The 17,219-nt window shown below is 42.6% G+C and overlaps 1 protein-coding gene and 1 long non-coding RNA gene across 2 annotated transcripts in view; one reads left to right on the forward strand and one right to left on the reverse strand.

Annotated features, from left to right (window-relative positions):
* Positions 1-1,845: 1,845 nt before the first annotated feature.
* On the reverse strand, positions 1,846-10,270 carry LOC147678407 (uncharacterized). The gene is made up of 3 exons (XR_015302582.1): positions 10,144-10,270; positions 3,928-4,004; positions 1,846-1,966 (listed from the first exon to the last, which is right to left on the reverse strand). It is a non-coding gene; the product is annotated as an uncharacterized LOC147678407 (long non-coding RNA).
* Positions 10,271-10,340: 70 nt separating this feature from the next.
* Positions 10,341-17,219, forward strand: part of TRAPPC14 (trafficking protein particle complex subunit 14) — a 61,364-nt gene continuing 54,485 nt past the window's right edge. Inside the window, exon 1 of the mRNA XM_086945999.1 lies at positions 10,341-10,771. Coding sequence (XP_086802125.1) covers positions 10,427-10,771 — 345 coding nt within the window. The 5' untranslated portion in view covers positions 10,341-10,426. The remainder of the gene's footprint in view (positions 10,772-17,219) is intronic.

Consider the following 17,219-nt stretch of genomic DNA (forward strand, 5'->3'; position numbering starts at 1 on the left):
TCTTTCGGTAATATGTGCTAATTGACATCATAAACCATGAAATACCCATCAATTCATGACATCACAACAGAAAAAACTTATATTACAATTGAGGAGATAGGACGGTGATGTGCACCTGCGGGAGCTTCATTGGGAATCATAAACGGCTAAGCTCGGTCAGCCGGGAAGCGCTGGAAGGGAGGCAGATGGCAGCTGCCCGCGTGAACGCAAGCGCTAGGCCACCAAAAGCCTGCTGTGGAAGCACTTTGAAAATCCTGATACTAAATGTCTCGGTACAGCGCATGCACTGGCTCAACAAGACCTAAAAAGATGGACACGACCTATTATAATGTCCTCATCTTCTCTGTCTGTGAGAGCATGTCTGTGAGAGTGTCTGTGAGAGTGTCTGTGAGAGTGTCTGTGAGAGTGTCTGGAGACAGTCTGTGAGAGAGTGTCTCTGAGAGAGAGTCTGTGAGAGAGTGTCTGTGAGAGAGTGTCTCTGAGAGTGTCTATAAGTGTCTATGAGAGTGTCTATGAGTGTCTATGAGAGTGTCTGTGACAGTGTCTGTGAGAGAGTGTCTGTGTAAGTGTCTGTGAGAGAGAGTCTGAGAGAGAGAGTCTGTGAGAAAGTCTGTGAGAGAGTGTCTGTGAGAGAGAGTCTGTGAGAGTGTCTGTGAGAGAGTGTGAGTCTGTGAGAGAGTGTCTTTGACAGTCTTGAAAGAGTGTCCGTAAGAGTGTCTGTGAGAGTCTGTGAGTGTCTGTGATTGTCTGGGAGCGTGTCTGTGAGAGAGTGTCTGTGAGAGTCTGTGAGAGAGTGTCTGTGAGAGAGTGTCTGTGAGAGTCTGTGAGAGTGTCTGTGAGAGTGTGTCTGTGAGAGAGTGTCTGTGAGAGTGTCTGTGAGAGAGTCTGTGAGAGGTTGTCTGTGAGAGAGTGTCTGTGAGAGTCTGTGAGAGTCTTTGAGAGAGTGTCAGTGAGAGAGTCTGTGAGAGAGTGTTTTTGAGAGTCTGTGAGAGAGTCTGTGAGAGAGTGTCTGTGAGAGAACATCTGTGAGAGAGTGTCTGTGAGAGAGAGTATGTGAGAGAGAGTCTGTGAGAGAGTGTCTGTGAGAGAGTGTCTGTGAGAGAGTGTCTGTGTATGAGTGTCTGTGAGAGTGAGTCTGTGAGAGAGTGTCTGTGAGAGAGTCTGTGAGTGTCTGTGAGAGCGTGTCTGTGAGAGAATGTCTGTGAGAGAGTTTCTGTGAGAGAGTGTCTGTGAGAGTTTGTGAGAGTGAGAGGCTCTTTAGTGGCGAGTAGGGTCAGGATTTAATTTACAGTAATAGATGGAAAGCCTTAGTGCAATATAACAATGCCCAAAAGCAGGTAGCACTCAAGATTGCAATTGAGAACTCGATTAGCAAAAGCCACCAAGTAATCACTCAAAAAAAATCACTGAAATTGCATAAATAATTAAAGATTGTATGTCTGTCGGTAATATGTGCTAATTGACATCATAAACCATGAAAGACCCATCAATTCATGACATCACAACAGAAAAAACGTATATTATAATTGAGGAGATAGGACGGTGATGTGCACCTGCAGGAGCTTCATTGGGAATCATAAACGGCTGAGCTCGGTCAGCCGGGAAGCGCTGGAAGGGAGGCAGATGGCGGCTGCCCACGTGAACGCAAGCGCTAGGCCACCAAAAGCCTGCTGTGGAAGCACTTTGAAAATCCCGATACTAAATGTCTCGGTGCAGCGCATGCGCTGGCTCAACGAGACCTAAAAAGATGGACACGACCTATTATAATGTCCTCGTCTTCTCATTCGTGAAGATTATATCCAAAGCGAGTATTGTTTAACATTAAAATGCTACTCTTGATTTGTGCTGTTCAAAGTCCACATCCGCATTTATTTAAAACCAAAGTCATCAAAACAATTACAGCCTTATGCACATAACCACCCTCAGCCAACACGTGTTTCATGGTATACCCAACCGCTTCTTCGGTCTGAAAGAAAACACATATCAATCAATAGATGCTGTTTTGTGATGATTTCTACTGTGATGTTCATCAAACCCTCATGCATATATCATTTGAGTACCCAGTCATTTCGAAGATCATCTTGAATATAAAGTTCATTCTGATTGTGTTAAACAATACATAACTAAAACACTTAAATAACCACTCAATATCCTAATTACATGGCTCAGTTCATTATTCCCATTTGACAACATCAGTGTCCTATATATACATTTAATCCTCAACTATTATATTCATTTCAAGTCATTACATTACATATTAGTTGATGAGTGACCATTTGGGTTAATTCAAAACCAAATACCATATATGTATTTATCAAACACATTATAATTCTAGCAATTTTCATATATTCAACACTAAAGGAACACAAAGCAGTCAAAAAATTAAACGTCATATCGTCACTAATGTAAAGAATCCCCACAGCAGTCAATTTGTTTACATTGACAATTCTCCTAAAATCCAACAAAATATTTCTTTTAAAGTTGCAAAAAAACCTCTTATTATAATAATTACAAATAGACATATAATAATACAAGATCTTAAATTAGTAGTAATTCACCGATCTTGGTCATTCTCTCAAAATCAGATTTTACCTACTAGTTAACTCGTTTCATCTTCACACAAGTTCCACACTATGAATAAACATAAATGTACACCTCACCTCACAATCTGGTAATAATGCTTTCCCCAAACTGATATTCCTCCCACGTCTATAACTATGTTACATTCCATCTCATCTCTTTTCAAGATTACTATCCTTCCCTTAAATCCACAAATTGCTTGGATCTCTTAAGTCAATACGTCAGAGCAGGGATAAATTATGCTCTTGCCTAATGTTTCTGTGAAGTAACATTCTGGAATTTGCAGGGATCAACACAATGTCTATCACCCTGCGCTCCCATGTGTGAATGTTCAATGGAATAGTGCTTTATATGCTATAGCTTTTGCAGTCTTAAAAATTTGATTTTTTTTGTTGTTTCATATAGTGCACTTGGCCCAAGGACATTAGAGTGTTTTACATGAGCACCAGATTACATTAAAAACAGACAGATTATTTTATTGGAAGGATTTGTGTGTTTTTGGGCACAGCAAAATTAAGATACTTATTTACAAACTGTATTATGCAATACATTCAGTAGTTCTATAATACTACTAGTAAAGAACGACAAAAGATTATTCACAAAACTGCAAATATAAATCTCCACCTCTCCTATCTTTTCTAAGGGGAAGACCTTACACATGTAAGTTTACTATTCGGGGCTTGATTCCGATGTTGGATGGACCGGAGTCCGTCTGACATTGGTTTGGAACTGGAACCGAACCACTTCCTTAAGTCGGTTCCAGACCAGGAAGTAGGATGCGACCAAACCCTGTTCGGAAGGAATCCTATACTTATAAATGGGAGCATGCATTGCGAATGGAGTGGATGCTCTCATTGCAAAGAGAAGAGGTGCATTTCATCCCTGCACCCCATGGCAGACACCTCAAGGTGCCTGCCCCTGGTTGCATGGATCAAAAGGTGTGCACCATTCAATGACCTTGCACCCATGGGGACCCTGCCGGGGGCCCCCAAAAACAGATTCCCAATGCCTTTTTGTGTCGGAAAGGCCGGCGGAGAAAGGCAGTGGGAAGCTGCCATCGTAATCCCTCGGCCGAAAAGAGCTGGCCGAGGGATTACTGTAGGCCTTCCGAATGCCGGAAGGGCTCTCCATGCCCCTGGTGAGCCATTCAGAACTCCTGTTTGGAATAATTTCTGACCAACTCCATTAAAATGGATCAGTCAGAAATTATTCCAAACAGGAGATTACCATGCGGTAAGAATGGCACCGACCGACTGTCAGAGCCATTTCTTACTGCATCCTAATCAGGCACTTAGTAGTAAATGTGGTAGCACCAGGGAGAGTGGCTGATAAAAGGTGCATACTTACTTCTAAATGGGACGGGCTCAGAGAGGAGTAAGGAAGGGGAAGCGCGAAGCCATTTTGGAACTGGCAACCAGCCAAAACTACGATAAACACAAAAAGAAAATGTAAATACACAGAATATAAGAGTTTTCCATCCCCCCACCCACTAGTGCTAATATTTATCCTTTAAAACTGTTACCTAGCAGAAAAGCATCACACTGCAAGTCATTAAAAAATGAAGCAGAAAAGCAGCATGCCGTGCACAATGTACACTACAACATAGACATGCACTATTACACCACTTAAATGTACAAAATAGATGAAACATGCGTTTTACATCATTAATTAATATGCTAATCATACCTGTTAGTGCAAAGCATTTCCTACATGTAATGTGTGTGTTTTTATGAATACACATTATAATAATTAAGCAATCAAAATTAATATATAACTTTGTTATGGGGGGGTGATTGATCTGAATGGGGTACACACACAATCTTCTGTACCTCACTCCATCACATGCACCCATCCACAAAAGAGTAAGTCCATTGCTATTCACAAACTGCACTTCTAAAGTTACTATGGCTGAAAGGGGACTCAAAACAGTAGTAAATTATAATGTGCCTGGATACCCTCACGGATGATTAGTGTGCTCTACATATTGACATAACATAACATAGATCAGAGCTGCCGTAAGTCCAGCACTACATATGCTCGACTACAGGGACTGCAACATCCTGCCATGAACAAGAATGGAGATAGGGACTTAAATAAAACACATTTAAAAATAATGTTAAATTAAATTACATTGTGTAAAATAGTTAGAAATATAAATAAATCTAATTTAAGGTTACACACATTTTTTAAATACATATTTAATATTTAATTATAAAACATTTTAATTACCCTTTTAATGTAAAAATTAACTGAACATTAATATTTATAAAAATATAATTACATTACTGTAATACATTTCTTACATCAGTGTTTATAATTATTAATGCGGAGTTTTTACATTAGGTGGGAATTTATTGTTGATTTCAATGTCATCAAAATAATTTTTATCTAATTTAATATATGTCAATTATTTAAAGATTGTATTCAAAATTAAGTTAATAGTGCTATAGCATTTCTTTTGTTCTGCATTTAGTATAAACATATACAATGTATTTACATGAATATTTAAAACAATACTATTCTTGCTAATGTTTTAGGTAAATAAACAGTTTTACTTTTCTCCTTACTTTACCATAGGGAGACTTCACAGTCAGGGCAGAGATCTCAGTTTAGTAAAACATAGGTAAAAGTAAAAAGCCTAGTTAATTAGAAAAAAATTGTAACAATATTTTTGTTAGTAAATATGAATGTAAAATAATTTATGTTTATTTTAAATGTAGATCAAAAGAAGAACTGCTACAGCACTATTAACGTAATTTTAAATCAAATAATTAACATTTATTAAATGTAATACAAATTATTTTTCTGGATTCTTAAATGTAATTGAAATATTCCCACCTACAGTAATGTTTTTATTATCCATTAATAATAATTAAAAGTGATGCATAGAGGAAATTAAAACTAATTTACTCCCCCAGCACTCCGTTGTGTTGCTTCTCCCTCTCCTCCACCCATATCTCCCCTGCATTGCTTGCCCTCCACAAACCCCGCCCTCCATTGTGCTACTGCTCCCTCTCTCCTCTCCCATAACTCCCTCATGTTGCTAGTCTTCCGCCCTCCACCCTATAACCATTGTGTTGCTGACCCTCCAGTTCCCACTGCCTCCTCCAAACCTCCCATCCCCTACAAGTGCTGCCTCAATATTAATAGATAGGGAGAAGCAATAGTAAAATCATTGGTAAGCGTGTAACTCTCACTTCAAAATAATCCTCACATGGAATGCTAGAAATGTAGCTTTATTGATTTCGGTAACATAAACTCTTGCGATATAAATGCCTGCTATTTGGGTTAAGTGTCTGAAAAGTCAAAGGAACAATGTATAAACAATGCCTTCTAGATTTTTAGCACATCCTGTTTCAGTGTATGGTTTCGCTGATCGGAGAAACTTTGAAATTGCTCTCTTGGGATGTACCCTTTTCAGGGATCTATATTAACCAATCAGAAATGGGGTATAAATCCATCTTACTGTTAAGGAAGCTATAGTATGTAATAAAAACTTCATAAAATGCTAAGTTAAAAATTGAAAACATTCATTCTTGAGGGACTGCTGTTGCATGCCACAGAGTGAAATTACAATTGTTTTGGATCACTTGCGTGTAGTTTCAGTGAGGTTGTGCGACCCCCTTCAATGTTACGATCACTGCTTTACTTTGTATTTGCTTCTTGGTTTGCTAATCCAGCTGCTATTGTGCTGCACCAAAATCGCTATCACGACTGTGGATGGTACTTGGCTTTTGTTTAATGTTTTTAGACATATTGCACATCAACTTGTTTTGCTGTGCAGCAAGGCTTTTTAAAAAAGCGCTATGACGCAGTCAACGCTGGCCACATCAAAAAGGATTTTTTTTTAACTTTACACCATGTTGTACAGCAGCCTGAGCTGCTGTGCAACAGGTCTAAAAACGTTGGCGAAGTAAATAGATCTTGCATAGGTAAAACCTATTGGCGTTGCAATGCATGTTTGGCAGTAGTACCTTACACTTGTAACTTTGACTACACCCCATGCCACCTTTTACAGGGGCAGAGTTGTGTAAGTCTACACTTTTGAGTAACTTCACACTCAAATTTTCTGACTTGCCGAAAGTAGTATTGCACAATTTCTCTAATTCGGACTTCACCTCTTCTTCGATGGCAATAGGGAGTTTCCTGACCTTAGCCACAACTGGTTTGGCGTTCTCTTTCAACCTTATCTTGTGACAGTAGTTTTTTAGGCATCCAAGTTCTTCTCTGAACACTCCTTTGAACTCGGTCACTATGTCAGCCTTGTGTCCTTGTATCTCCTGTATAAGGATCTGGGGATTGCTGTTGGGATTAAGGTAGACTCCTAGCTCCTTCTGTGCTTGCCACCCCAAGATGTTGTGTCCTACCGTGGACACATACACTTTGGACACTGTTGCCCTGTTGCTGTATTCAATTTTCCCTAAGAAATATCCTTTCATAGAGATGGGGCGACCAGCATACGCCCCTGGCCTCAAATCCATTTTCTTCAAGGTTATTTCTCCTTTAGACACTCGAGAGAACTCCTTTGCATTGATAATAGTTATCCTAGAACAGGAATCGAACAGTGCTTCTAGGTCAACTTCCCCTACCTTTATGGAGTCTTTAGGACTGCTGACCTGACCTTCCATCTGCACCACTATTTCTTTACACATGGGTCATTGGGACTTGAGACTTGTAACTCTTTTACTTGCACCACAATGTCATCGCACACTACATTCGTCCTGTCTCTACTCTGTCTACTGACCCCTTGCCCACTCTTGCAGTATTGCTTGAAATGGCCTTTCTTACCACACTTGTTACATGTGAATATGAGGGCGGGGCACTCTTTGCCGTTAGCTAGGTGTCCTTGCTTGCCACACCTATAGCAGGTACCCTTGAACGATCCCCCCAGTTTGCTCTCTTTCTGATCCTTTCCCGTTACCTTCTAGCCTTTGATCACTGACACTGCCTCACATTCTGTCACACTGCAGCATGTGCTCCACCTGCTTGGCTATGATAAGAACCTCCCTCAATGGTGGGTCATCTTTAAGCCATAACTCTTCACGCACTCATTCCATCCTGCAAGCCAAAACAAATTGGTCCTTAATCCTTTCTTCACTCGCCCCTCCGAACTTGCAAGTAGCTGCCAATTTCCTCAACTCAGAAACAAAATCTTCAATAGACTCCCCTTCCTTCTGTGCTCTTTTCCCAAAGTGGTATCTCTCCATGATTGTGCTTGTCTTGGGGAGATAATGCAAATCTAACTTCTTCAGACTTACTTCAAACTAATTGAGCCCCCTTGCTTCTTGTGCCCCTAAGTCTGGAAGATGGTCTAAAACCTCCTCTCCTTCTGCACCTAGGTAATAGGCTAACAATGCAACTTTCCTTTCTAGACCAAGGTTTGGCCCACATACAGTAGCGTAATTTAAAAACACTTTTTTCCATTTTTTCCACTGGATTGTGGGATCCCCTGGGTTGGTCAAGAAAAATGGTGGAGGCGTCACACTCTGCATGGTTATTAGTCACAGGGTTATCTTGGAATATACCACCTAGATGAGAATGTACAGATCCAGCTGGAATAACAGTAACCTTAGAAAATGTACAATTTTCCTGCACCAAACACAGAAACAATCATAAATTACATGCGAGTATACTTCCACTCCTAGTGTCAGCTTCCTAACAACCCTCCTGCAGGAACTTTTTTTGAGAGTCCTGGGTGAGTGGGCTTCAAGATTTCTATGCTACAGGACAGTTAAATCATGCATACTTCGTGCAGTCCATATGTAGCCCACAGTGAAAAAGAAAAATTCTTATAAGGCTCCTTGGTTCAATTTCCCCTGCGCAGCCCACCCTCCCCGGAGCAAACTGCACTCTTCATGAGACTGACTGGGAATAACACTGACACTACCAATTAGATGTTACTCCCCCCTTCAAAATGTCACTCCTGCATTCGTTAGGTGCGCCACACCGTGTTCCTTATTCTTTATGCCAGCACAGTCCAAGTTGAACCACTCCGTGGTGACAGAGGAAAAGAAAACTCCTTCTTCAAATGCCCCTAAATGCGTTAGTGAAACACACAGTCAAGACGAATTCCTGTTAGAACGACTTCCAAAAGCTGACAATGTTCACATTCCTTTTTGTCAGTGCGTGCGTTACACTCCGTTTCTCTGACTAGGGTTGCTGGCAATGTCATGCATTAACCGCCAATTACGTGGCAGAAGAGCTCCCTTCACTACAAGCGCCACGCTGCGTTGAACCTAAACAGCTGTGCCTCGCATACTCGATCATCGGCAAAGCCACAAGGAAGGATGAAAAGCGCCTGCCAACCAGTTTTATCCGTGAGAACCTTCACACTATCTCTGGATGCGCCGCACTGTGCTAGAGTAAGAGGTCAGGTCAGAGGTGACAGGTCTGCGCTTCCGTGACTGCCTGTCACAAGCTCCCCCTTGATTTCTTTGTTGGGTGAGAGTGCTGCGCGCCTGGCTCTCGCTGTCAGGTCGAGTCGGAAGGTGCTTCACTATCCCGCTTGCCAGACACCCACCGCATCAAATCGCCTCGCATGCTCAAATGACCACAGACGCCAGCACATACCATCAGGGTCGACAATCACAGTCTCATTGCAGCGCGCTGGGAAGGCTGGCAGGCGTCACCTCGCTCTTGCTCGCATGACAGGTGGCATTACTCACTGACCCGCAGTCGCCTTCCTCCTCATTCCTTCTTCTGCAGAGTCTACAAACTTGTTTGCTTCGCTTCACCTCACGACCCCGCTGCTGCTCCTCCTCCTGAAGATTCCTTGCGACGCGGTCTGCCTCTGCTGCTTCCGGATACTTCCCGCACAGCTGTCTCCTTTTCTTCGTGGGAATACTTCTTTCTGCTGGGGTCAGCTGATCACTTTACTTTCTTTAAAGCGTGTTGAGGTCGCATCTGTGTTTTCCCTCGTCGCCAGTGTAGTGACGGCCACAGATGACAAGGACGTCACGTAGGTTGAGCACAAGTATTTATTAAGTGCAAGATATTCACTGCGACCTCAGCCACAGCCTACGCTCACGCAGCTTCCCACACAGTAATCCCCGGCGCTCGCCTTGGAACGCTGGTCGCGGTGACATTCTAAGTGATGTCACCGTGAGCAGCTCCATCACACGCGGAGACGCCGGGGGGTGAAGAAGGTGGAAGATACCACATAGTAGTAACTGAAAAGTGTATGAGTAAATTACAAATGTAAATTACTCACAAGTGCAATTTACCTTTATGAATAGCCCCATCAGTGATTTTGAACCTAGTGTTCTAGTTCCAAAGTCAGACACGCTGGCCAATTGCTATTATGCACAGAAAAAAAATCACAAAACTTGCTGTACACCAGCTTAAACAATAATTTAACACCGGGGTTCTTCAGACGTCCAGTTTTCTATCACTGCTGTAAAGGTCAAATTTCCACGATGAAAAGATGCACTTACATTTATGCATCTTATGTGCTTTAAGAGTGCCCAATGTCCTTTAAAACATATTTTACAGCAATATTTTCATGCAGAGATTTGAATCATTACAAAGCTGATTCAGGGAAACAGAAGAGCATACCCAGCTAACCATATTGCCTGAAACAGCATTTCTGTGTCTCCTCGCCTTTCATGTCATCTGTTTCGGGAAAACAGAGAACAGGTAGGCACCAAAATACGGGATGCAGCAGTATTTCTAAGCTTCCCTTCCACTTCCGGGAGGCATTGACAGACGGGGGACTTGAACAGTTCGAACAGGCGCTCGGCGGCTCTGGGCTCGGCTAGCGAGTCTCGCGAGCCTGCGCCTGACGGCTGCGGGCTCGCGGGCTCTGCACTCGGCCGGCGCGCCTGGGCTCCTCTGCAGCCCGGCAGCCATGGAGGCTCAGTGCGAGTACTCCATGTACTTCCCTGCCGTCCCTTTCGTGCGGCGGGATCTGGCGCAGGCGCCGGGCCGGTACCGGACGCTCCCGCGTCGCAACCACCTGTACCTGGGCGAGACTGTGCGCTTCCTGCTGGTGCTGCGGGTGGGGCCCGGGGAGGGAGGCTGGGGAGCCCTGGGAGGGGCGCTGTGCGCCCGGGCCAGCGTTAGTGCTGGGGGCCCCGAAGAGGAACCTGCGGCAGAAGACCCGGAGACCCCAGCACCGGAGGGCTACCGGGAGTGCCGGCCGCTGCTGACCCATCACCGGTCCCCCGGTACCGCCGTGGCACCTGGAGCAGAGGTAAGGGCAGCCCTCACTGGTGATAACAGGTGCATATGACGAACGTGTTTCTGCAGGGTTTATTCTAGTTATAGCTAAGTTCAGTAGAGTAGTTCACACCTGGGACCAAGCATTTGGCAGCAGACTTGCACCGATGGTCCTGTGATCCAGGTTACCAGGTACCTTCTCCCTCTGCCTGCAGCTAACTGTTATTAAATAGAATCATTTTCAGTGTTGGGGCATATAGCTTTATATTTTCACTTCACTCTGCTTTATGGCTACGAACAGTGCATGTTTGTGGTCACAGCTGTGACAACTTGATGACTTTGGCCCTCTGCAAACTGACTGCTTGATCCTCATGTAAGAAGGTCAATATGGCATTTAGGTTGTCAGGAGATGGCGCAATCCATGGGTTGGAGGTTTGGGGTGGTCAGTGGTTGTTGGAAGGGGGTTGTATAGGGATAAGTATCCACTTAGTATGCTTAAGACATTATGGAGTCCAAGAGCTGCCACACAACTTGAGCTGATTTCAGAATGTGACTAAATGAGTGTAACTCACAATGAGTGAGGCTGAGCTCCACAGTCAGTGAAACAGACTCAAGAAAGTGAGATGTTTATCAGTGACTGACTACATGCGTGATATTAGACTTTAATCTGAAGGAGACTGTGCTCCACGGTATGAGATTTGTGCTTAATAAGTACGATTTTGATTCAGTGCCTGAGTTTTAAAGCCAGTGAATGACATAGCTCTTAGGAGTTCCCCTTATATTGACTATGACTGCTCCAAGCTGAGTCTCATGCCTAATGGATAGTACTGAAGGCTGATGCGTTAGACTCTCACTGTCTGGAGCATAACTGTGCTCCATGGTATGATACTCGACCCCTTGAGGGAGAATATATGGCATGGTTTGCGACTCAACAACCAGTGCGTCAAACAGTTCCACGAGATTAGGCTCACATCCTTGTCAGCCCTCTGTGCTAAATGTTGCTACACACTAGCCTAAAGAGGGAAACTGTGGGAACGGCGAATCATGTCCGCCGGGTGATCACTTTATTTGATTTTGTCAATGTTACTCAGGAGCCATTATGTTTACATTATATTAGATGCCGAAAAGGCTTTCGACCGGGTCTCATGGTGCTTTTTATGGGACGTAATGAGGCGAAGGGGGTTTGGCCCCGAGTTTATAACATCACATCAGACACTTTATTTTCAACCTACGGCCCATATCAGTACCATGGGACTCGTGTCCGATTTGGTTCAAATACAGAGGGGTACTAGACAAGGTTGCCCCTGTTCTCCTCTTTTATTTTCATTGTACATTGAGCTCTTTTTAAGAATGTTGGAATCTTGTTCAAGGATTTCTCCGGTGGCTATGCAAAATTATCATTTTAAGGTCCTAGCTTATGCGCACGACGTGGCAATTGTTACGCCATGCCCTGCAGCCGCAATGGAGGACATCAAATGTTTAGCCGCCAACTTCGGTGCAGTTGCTGGCATTAAGTTGAATGCTTCAAAAACCCAGTTATTATGTGCCAACCTGCCAAAGTACTCTGATCCGCTGGTTTGTAAAGAGGTTACTTATTTGGGGATTAAGTTAAGGGTCTCTTCAATGGCCCTGGTCAAGTATAACTGGGAGGATCTAACATCAGGGGTGCGGAAACAGTTGGATCAGGCGGAATGTCTACATCTCTTGTTAGTTGGGCGCTGTAGTCTATTAATAATGATGATATTGCCACAAATATTATATTTTTTCAGGTATTTCCCTTTAGAAATTTCTACAGCAAGCTTGGCACAGCTTCAGGCTCTTTGTATGCGCTTTATGTGGCTGGGGGTAAGGCCCGTCGTGCCGGGCGCTATATGATCTTACCAAGAAATTTAGGAGGTTGGTCGGTACCAGACTTTACTCTTCATTATTATGCCGGTATGCTTCAAGGTATGAATGTCCTGTTAATAGGGATAGGTCCTCCGAATTTGGCAGAGAGCCCGTCAGTCTACCAGATGCTATTGGGCGTGAAGACTAAAAACTGTCTGTTTTTGCACCAGGAATGGCGTTATTATAAACGTACACTTTTTAAGATTCTGATGGCTGCATATAAGATTTGGAGAACACTAAGGAGAATGATTGGTATAGAGAAAATTTCTTGGTGTACACCATTGACATCTCCTATATTCATGCCAATCGACCTATGGGATCGGATGGTGCATGTATGGTGGCAAAAAGGATTAAGGCTGTTGGGGGATTTTTATAGCGATGGCTGTTTTAAATCCTTCGAGCAACTCCGTGAACAGTACCAGCTTCCCAGGGAGAATTATGCGAAGTACTTGCAAATCAGGAATTTTCTGTCTCAGAAAGCAACAAATCTTCAAGCTAACCCCTTGATAGAAGATAAAATAAAAGCTGCAAAAATAGAAGTGTTATATAGCCACATGTTAGGTAGTAAGGCGAATGATTTAGAGCAACAAAATTCTAAATGGGGGAATAAACTAGGGAGGCAGGATATATGGATAGAAACTTCTCTAGAGATGGCCATGAATCTATTCCTTTCGGCAAAGTTATCTGCACAGCATTATAAATCCATCTTTAATTTATATTATACACCCGATAAGATCTCCAAATGGCAGGGAGATATTCAAGTCAAGTCAAAGTCAAATGATCTTTATTCGGATTGTAAAAATATCCATAAAAGTACAGCATAAAATTCATCAATATTATAAAATACAGATTCCGTCCCACATGTCCAAGCTCATATCCACGTACAATATAATCATGTGCAAAAATACAATTCTCAGTGCAAAAATATGCTTTGTGCAATAACAGAAGTGCAAAAAATATGCATAGTGCAAATATGTCAATCAATTAGCAAGGAAGCATGTGATCGTACAGCTGCTTTAAGAAAGCTGCTCACTCTGAAGATGGCTTCATCAGTTTTTAACATTTAAAATATCATTAAAAGCTAGATTAAAATCAGTCAGAGCATTTTTCCTACAGTACGGCATTATAAAGTGCAAAGTGTGCAATCTGTAAAAACCACAGAAGAAAATGAAATGGAGCAAACTTTGTGTACCACCGAGATTACAAGGGCATTTCATACTTTCCACACATTTGTTAAAACCCAACGGAAAACAAAGTAAATTTATGATGCTTCCGTCTCTGAATCGAAATCGTAGGCTCCTGTTCCATCTGCCCAGTTTTAGGCATAAATAGCTCTGCGGCGGGAGATATTATAGGGAAATGTTTTCGGTGTGGATATCCATCTGCGGATGACCTTCATATCTTTTTTGGGTGCCCGCGGCTAACATCTTTATTAACACAGATGGAGAATTATTTATCGGCCATTCTGGGTATGCCATTACAATTAAGTGCTACGCAGATATTATTAGGTGTAGAAATGGGGCCGACAGCGCCAGATCTATTACAACAACATGCAAAGTTAATATTCTTAGTTACAGCTGTATATCAGCTTGTAATGGCTTTCTGGTGGCTACAGCAGGAACTGCCTTTCCTTGAATTATGGAGGGCACGCTTCTTTGCAGTACATAATATGGAGTATAGTTTATATGCCTTTAAGGGGCATAGAAAAAAGAAGCTTGGTCAACAAATTTGGGCCAGTGTCACTAATCATTTAGAGCCCGTCATTTGATTGTTTGTTTCATTATTCGCTTTTCCATGCAGTTTTATAGATATTTGTTGAATCTTGGACTATTTTTTTGTATGGTTCATTTTATGGCATCCTTATGTATGTATTGCTATTGATTTTTCTGTGTTTCATTTATCTCGCTCCTGGTCTATTTATGCTATGATTTTTAACAGTGTATATGTACTGTGTAAATTATGACTCTTTACCGACTAATTCATGTATTTTGCAAAAATAAATAAAAAAATTGTAAAAAGAGGGAAACTGTGGGTCAGCATGTGCGTCTTCCACACAAGAAGTGAGACTTTACAGCTTATTTGTAAGACACATTCTATGAGGGCATCTTGATGGGTCACACATGTTAGTTTGTAGGGTTGATAGAAGCCCCCTGAGATAAATTTTTCTTACCCAGCTCTGTGATGTTTTCAAAATTGGGTTCAGAATGCATCTCTGACGGACTTATTAATCCATGCCACAACTTCCTGGGCGTTTGTGGACGAGAGGGGCCTCGGATACAGGATGTGTGAAGTGTTTTGTTGTGTACTGGGCAACTTCCTCTTTCGTAGCGAGGCACAGATATAAAGAGGAACCGGCCGCCCTGTAGATTTGTTTTGCCTCTGAAGCTCAGCAGTCTAGTAAACATTTTCTGAAAGTTAACGTTATTGTTCAAACAAGAGCCTTTAAACAAACCACATCATACCTGTAAAGTCTGGAAGCAGGCAACGGGTTGCCCTTGATTGTGTTTAGAGGCATAGGCCACTGTGAGACATCAGGCTGATACGCAATTCCAGAAAAACGGGATCTTGTATTGTTTTTATTCAGGCTCCACAGAAATAATTTGGATATTTATAGGCCAGACCTTTTAAGATGGCTTTAGCTGCCTCGCCAGACTTTTTGAAAATAACTAAAAAAATAAACAAATAATGTACGCAAATAGAGGAGCTTTTGGTCTGCAGTCTTCATCTTGGTCTGTCAAATTGTCATTCACATTTTGGTTCCACCTACAACATAGGTCAGTCCATTCTAACCAGTTACTCCCATCACTTTGAGTTATTGCACATTGTTCACATCCACTTAAAGCAATTCATTTGTCTTCACTGACACATCTGGCTCAAAGTGTGTTGTAGTTAGTTTTTTTATATTAACTTTAAATACCAGCATTTATTTTCACCTGCACTTTGGGTGCCAAGCTATATGGTGATTTATTTTTCACCTTCTTCTGAACTTTGCTATTATAAAGTATATAAGTAACAATGTCACATTGTACCTGCCCACAGTTTGAGTGCTTGATCATGCAGTGATTTGTTCTTCTTGCCTTCACAAATAATGATTTTAAAATGCATGGCGCACCTGAGAGGCTTGTAATTTAAAGACAAAATCACTATTAAAAGGGCCACAGCAGTTAGTTTTTAAATGTGTTTTTATTGTAAGCATGTGGTGGTTGTGGTTAGGTGGCTGCATGTTTTCTTATTTCCTCTTTATCTTGTGGGTTAAACTTGCAATTAAGTAAATCGCACAAGTTTGTGAAAGACAGACATGTTGACTTTGCCAATGCTTGTTTTTATTTTCTGTAAAAAAATTAAATTAACATACATTCCCCGTAGTTGTAACGGGCGTGGGAGTGTTTGGTGCAAGCGTTGATTGAATACCTGTCACAGGACGAGGACAAGGCAGAGTGAGGCCGGTAGTGGGTTCCTGGATGGCGCACAGTTGCATGAGTGTTGTTCCCTTAGCTCCTGCATAACAGATTACACTCCGGCAGTTGGCTCACACCAGTGAGAATTCAGGGAATCGGTGGGGGGCGGGAGGTTTGGGGTGGCCCCGAGGGAGGCGTGAGGATGCTTACTGTGTGGACAGAGGATTGCGGCAGATAGATGGGCCTATTTGGTCCAGTTTCCTTTGGTAGAATGAGGGCGCTGGCCTTGTTCATTATTCCTCAATGCTAACCGGTAGGGGTGAGTTGTTGGTTTGGGGCTTGGGAGGGGGGGGGGGGTAGGTTTAAAAAAAAAGCAGCTCCATTCGACAAGCCTGCATAGACTGATATCGAATCATTGTTAACATTGTTGTCTTATTGCCTGACGCCCTCCCGGATCATTAACTCTCGCCGCCCTGCCTCCGGGATGTGGGCTGAATGGCTGTGTGATGCTGAAGTGCTCATAGGAGGTGGGTGATACATGGAGACGGGCAAGGATACATGTATGCTGTATAACTCTGATGCTGCAATAAAAATTGAATAAAAAAAAAATCCCCGTAGTTGTACAGCAATGTAAAGTCATAACTCATCTGAATTACAAAATCCATGAATGCTAGAATAAACACCACCTGGCAATTCAGATGTAGTCAAGTAATAAACAGATTTATAAGCTACTTGTCAGTATTTGAAAGACAGCTATCTAAATGTGGAATTTGATCTGCGTCTCTGCTATTGGTCTGTGAGACAGGACGGTCCCACTCTGTGGCCCTGCTGAGTCCACGTGGGAGGTTTGCTGAATTGTGGCTTCTGTGTTTTCTAGACTTTGTCACAGTACGTTGTTACATTTATCCGTTCTGCCTTATTCTGTCTCTGTGGTTTAACTGGTAATGAATGAGCGACGCCGAAATGTAGCTCCAAACCCGTGTCACGTCTGATAGCCACGTAGCATAACAGACTCTGTACCCCTAAGTGAGGAGTAGAGCAGACGAACATTGAGTGAGATTGAGGTATGTTTGGGCTCCACGAGTGTGAATGGGGAGCTGTGACCTGGATAAACCTTTAGAACACAGAGAGACCGAGCTTGATCCTGAACGTGCACCAATGTCAAACTGGAAATCCTTCTATAATGTGCAGGCAGAT

This window comes from Lissotriton vulgaris, chromosome 12 (assembly GCF_964263255.1).
Source record: "Lissotriton vulgaris chromosome 12, aLisVul1.2, whole genome shotgun sequence".
In the NCBI taxonomy this organism is placed as follows: domain Eukaryota; kingdom Metazoa; phylum Chordata; class Amphibia; order Caudata; family Salamandridae; genus Lissotriton; species Lissotriton vulgaris.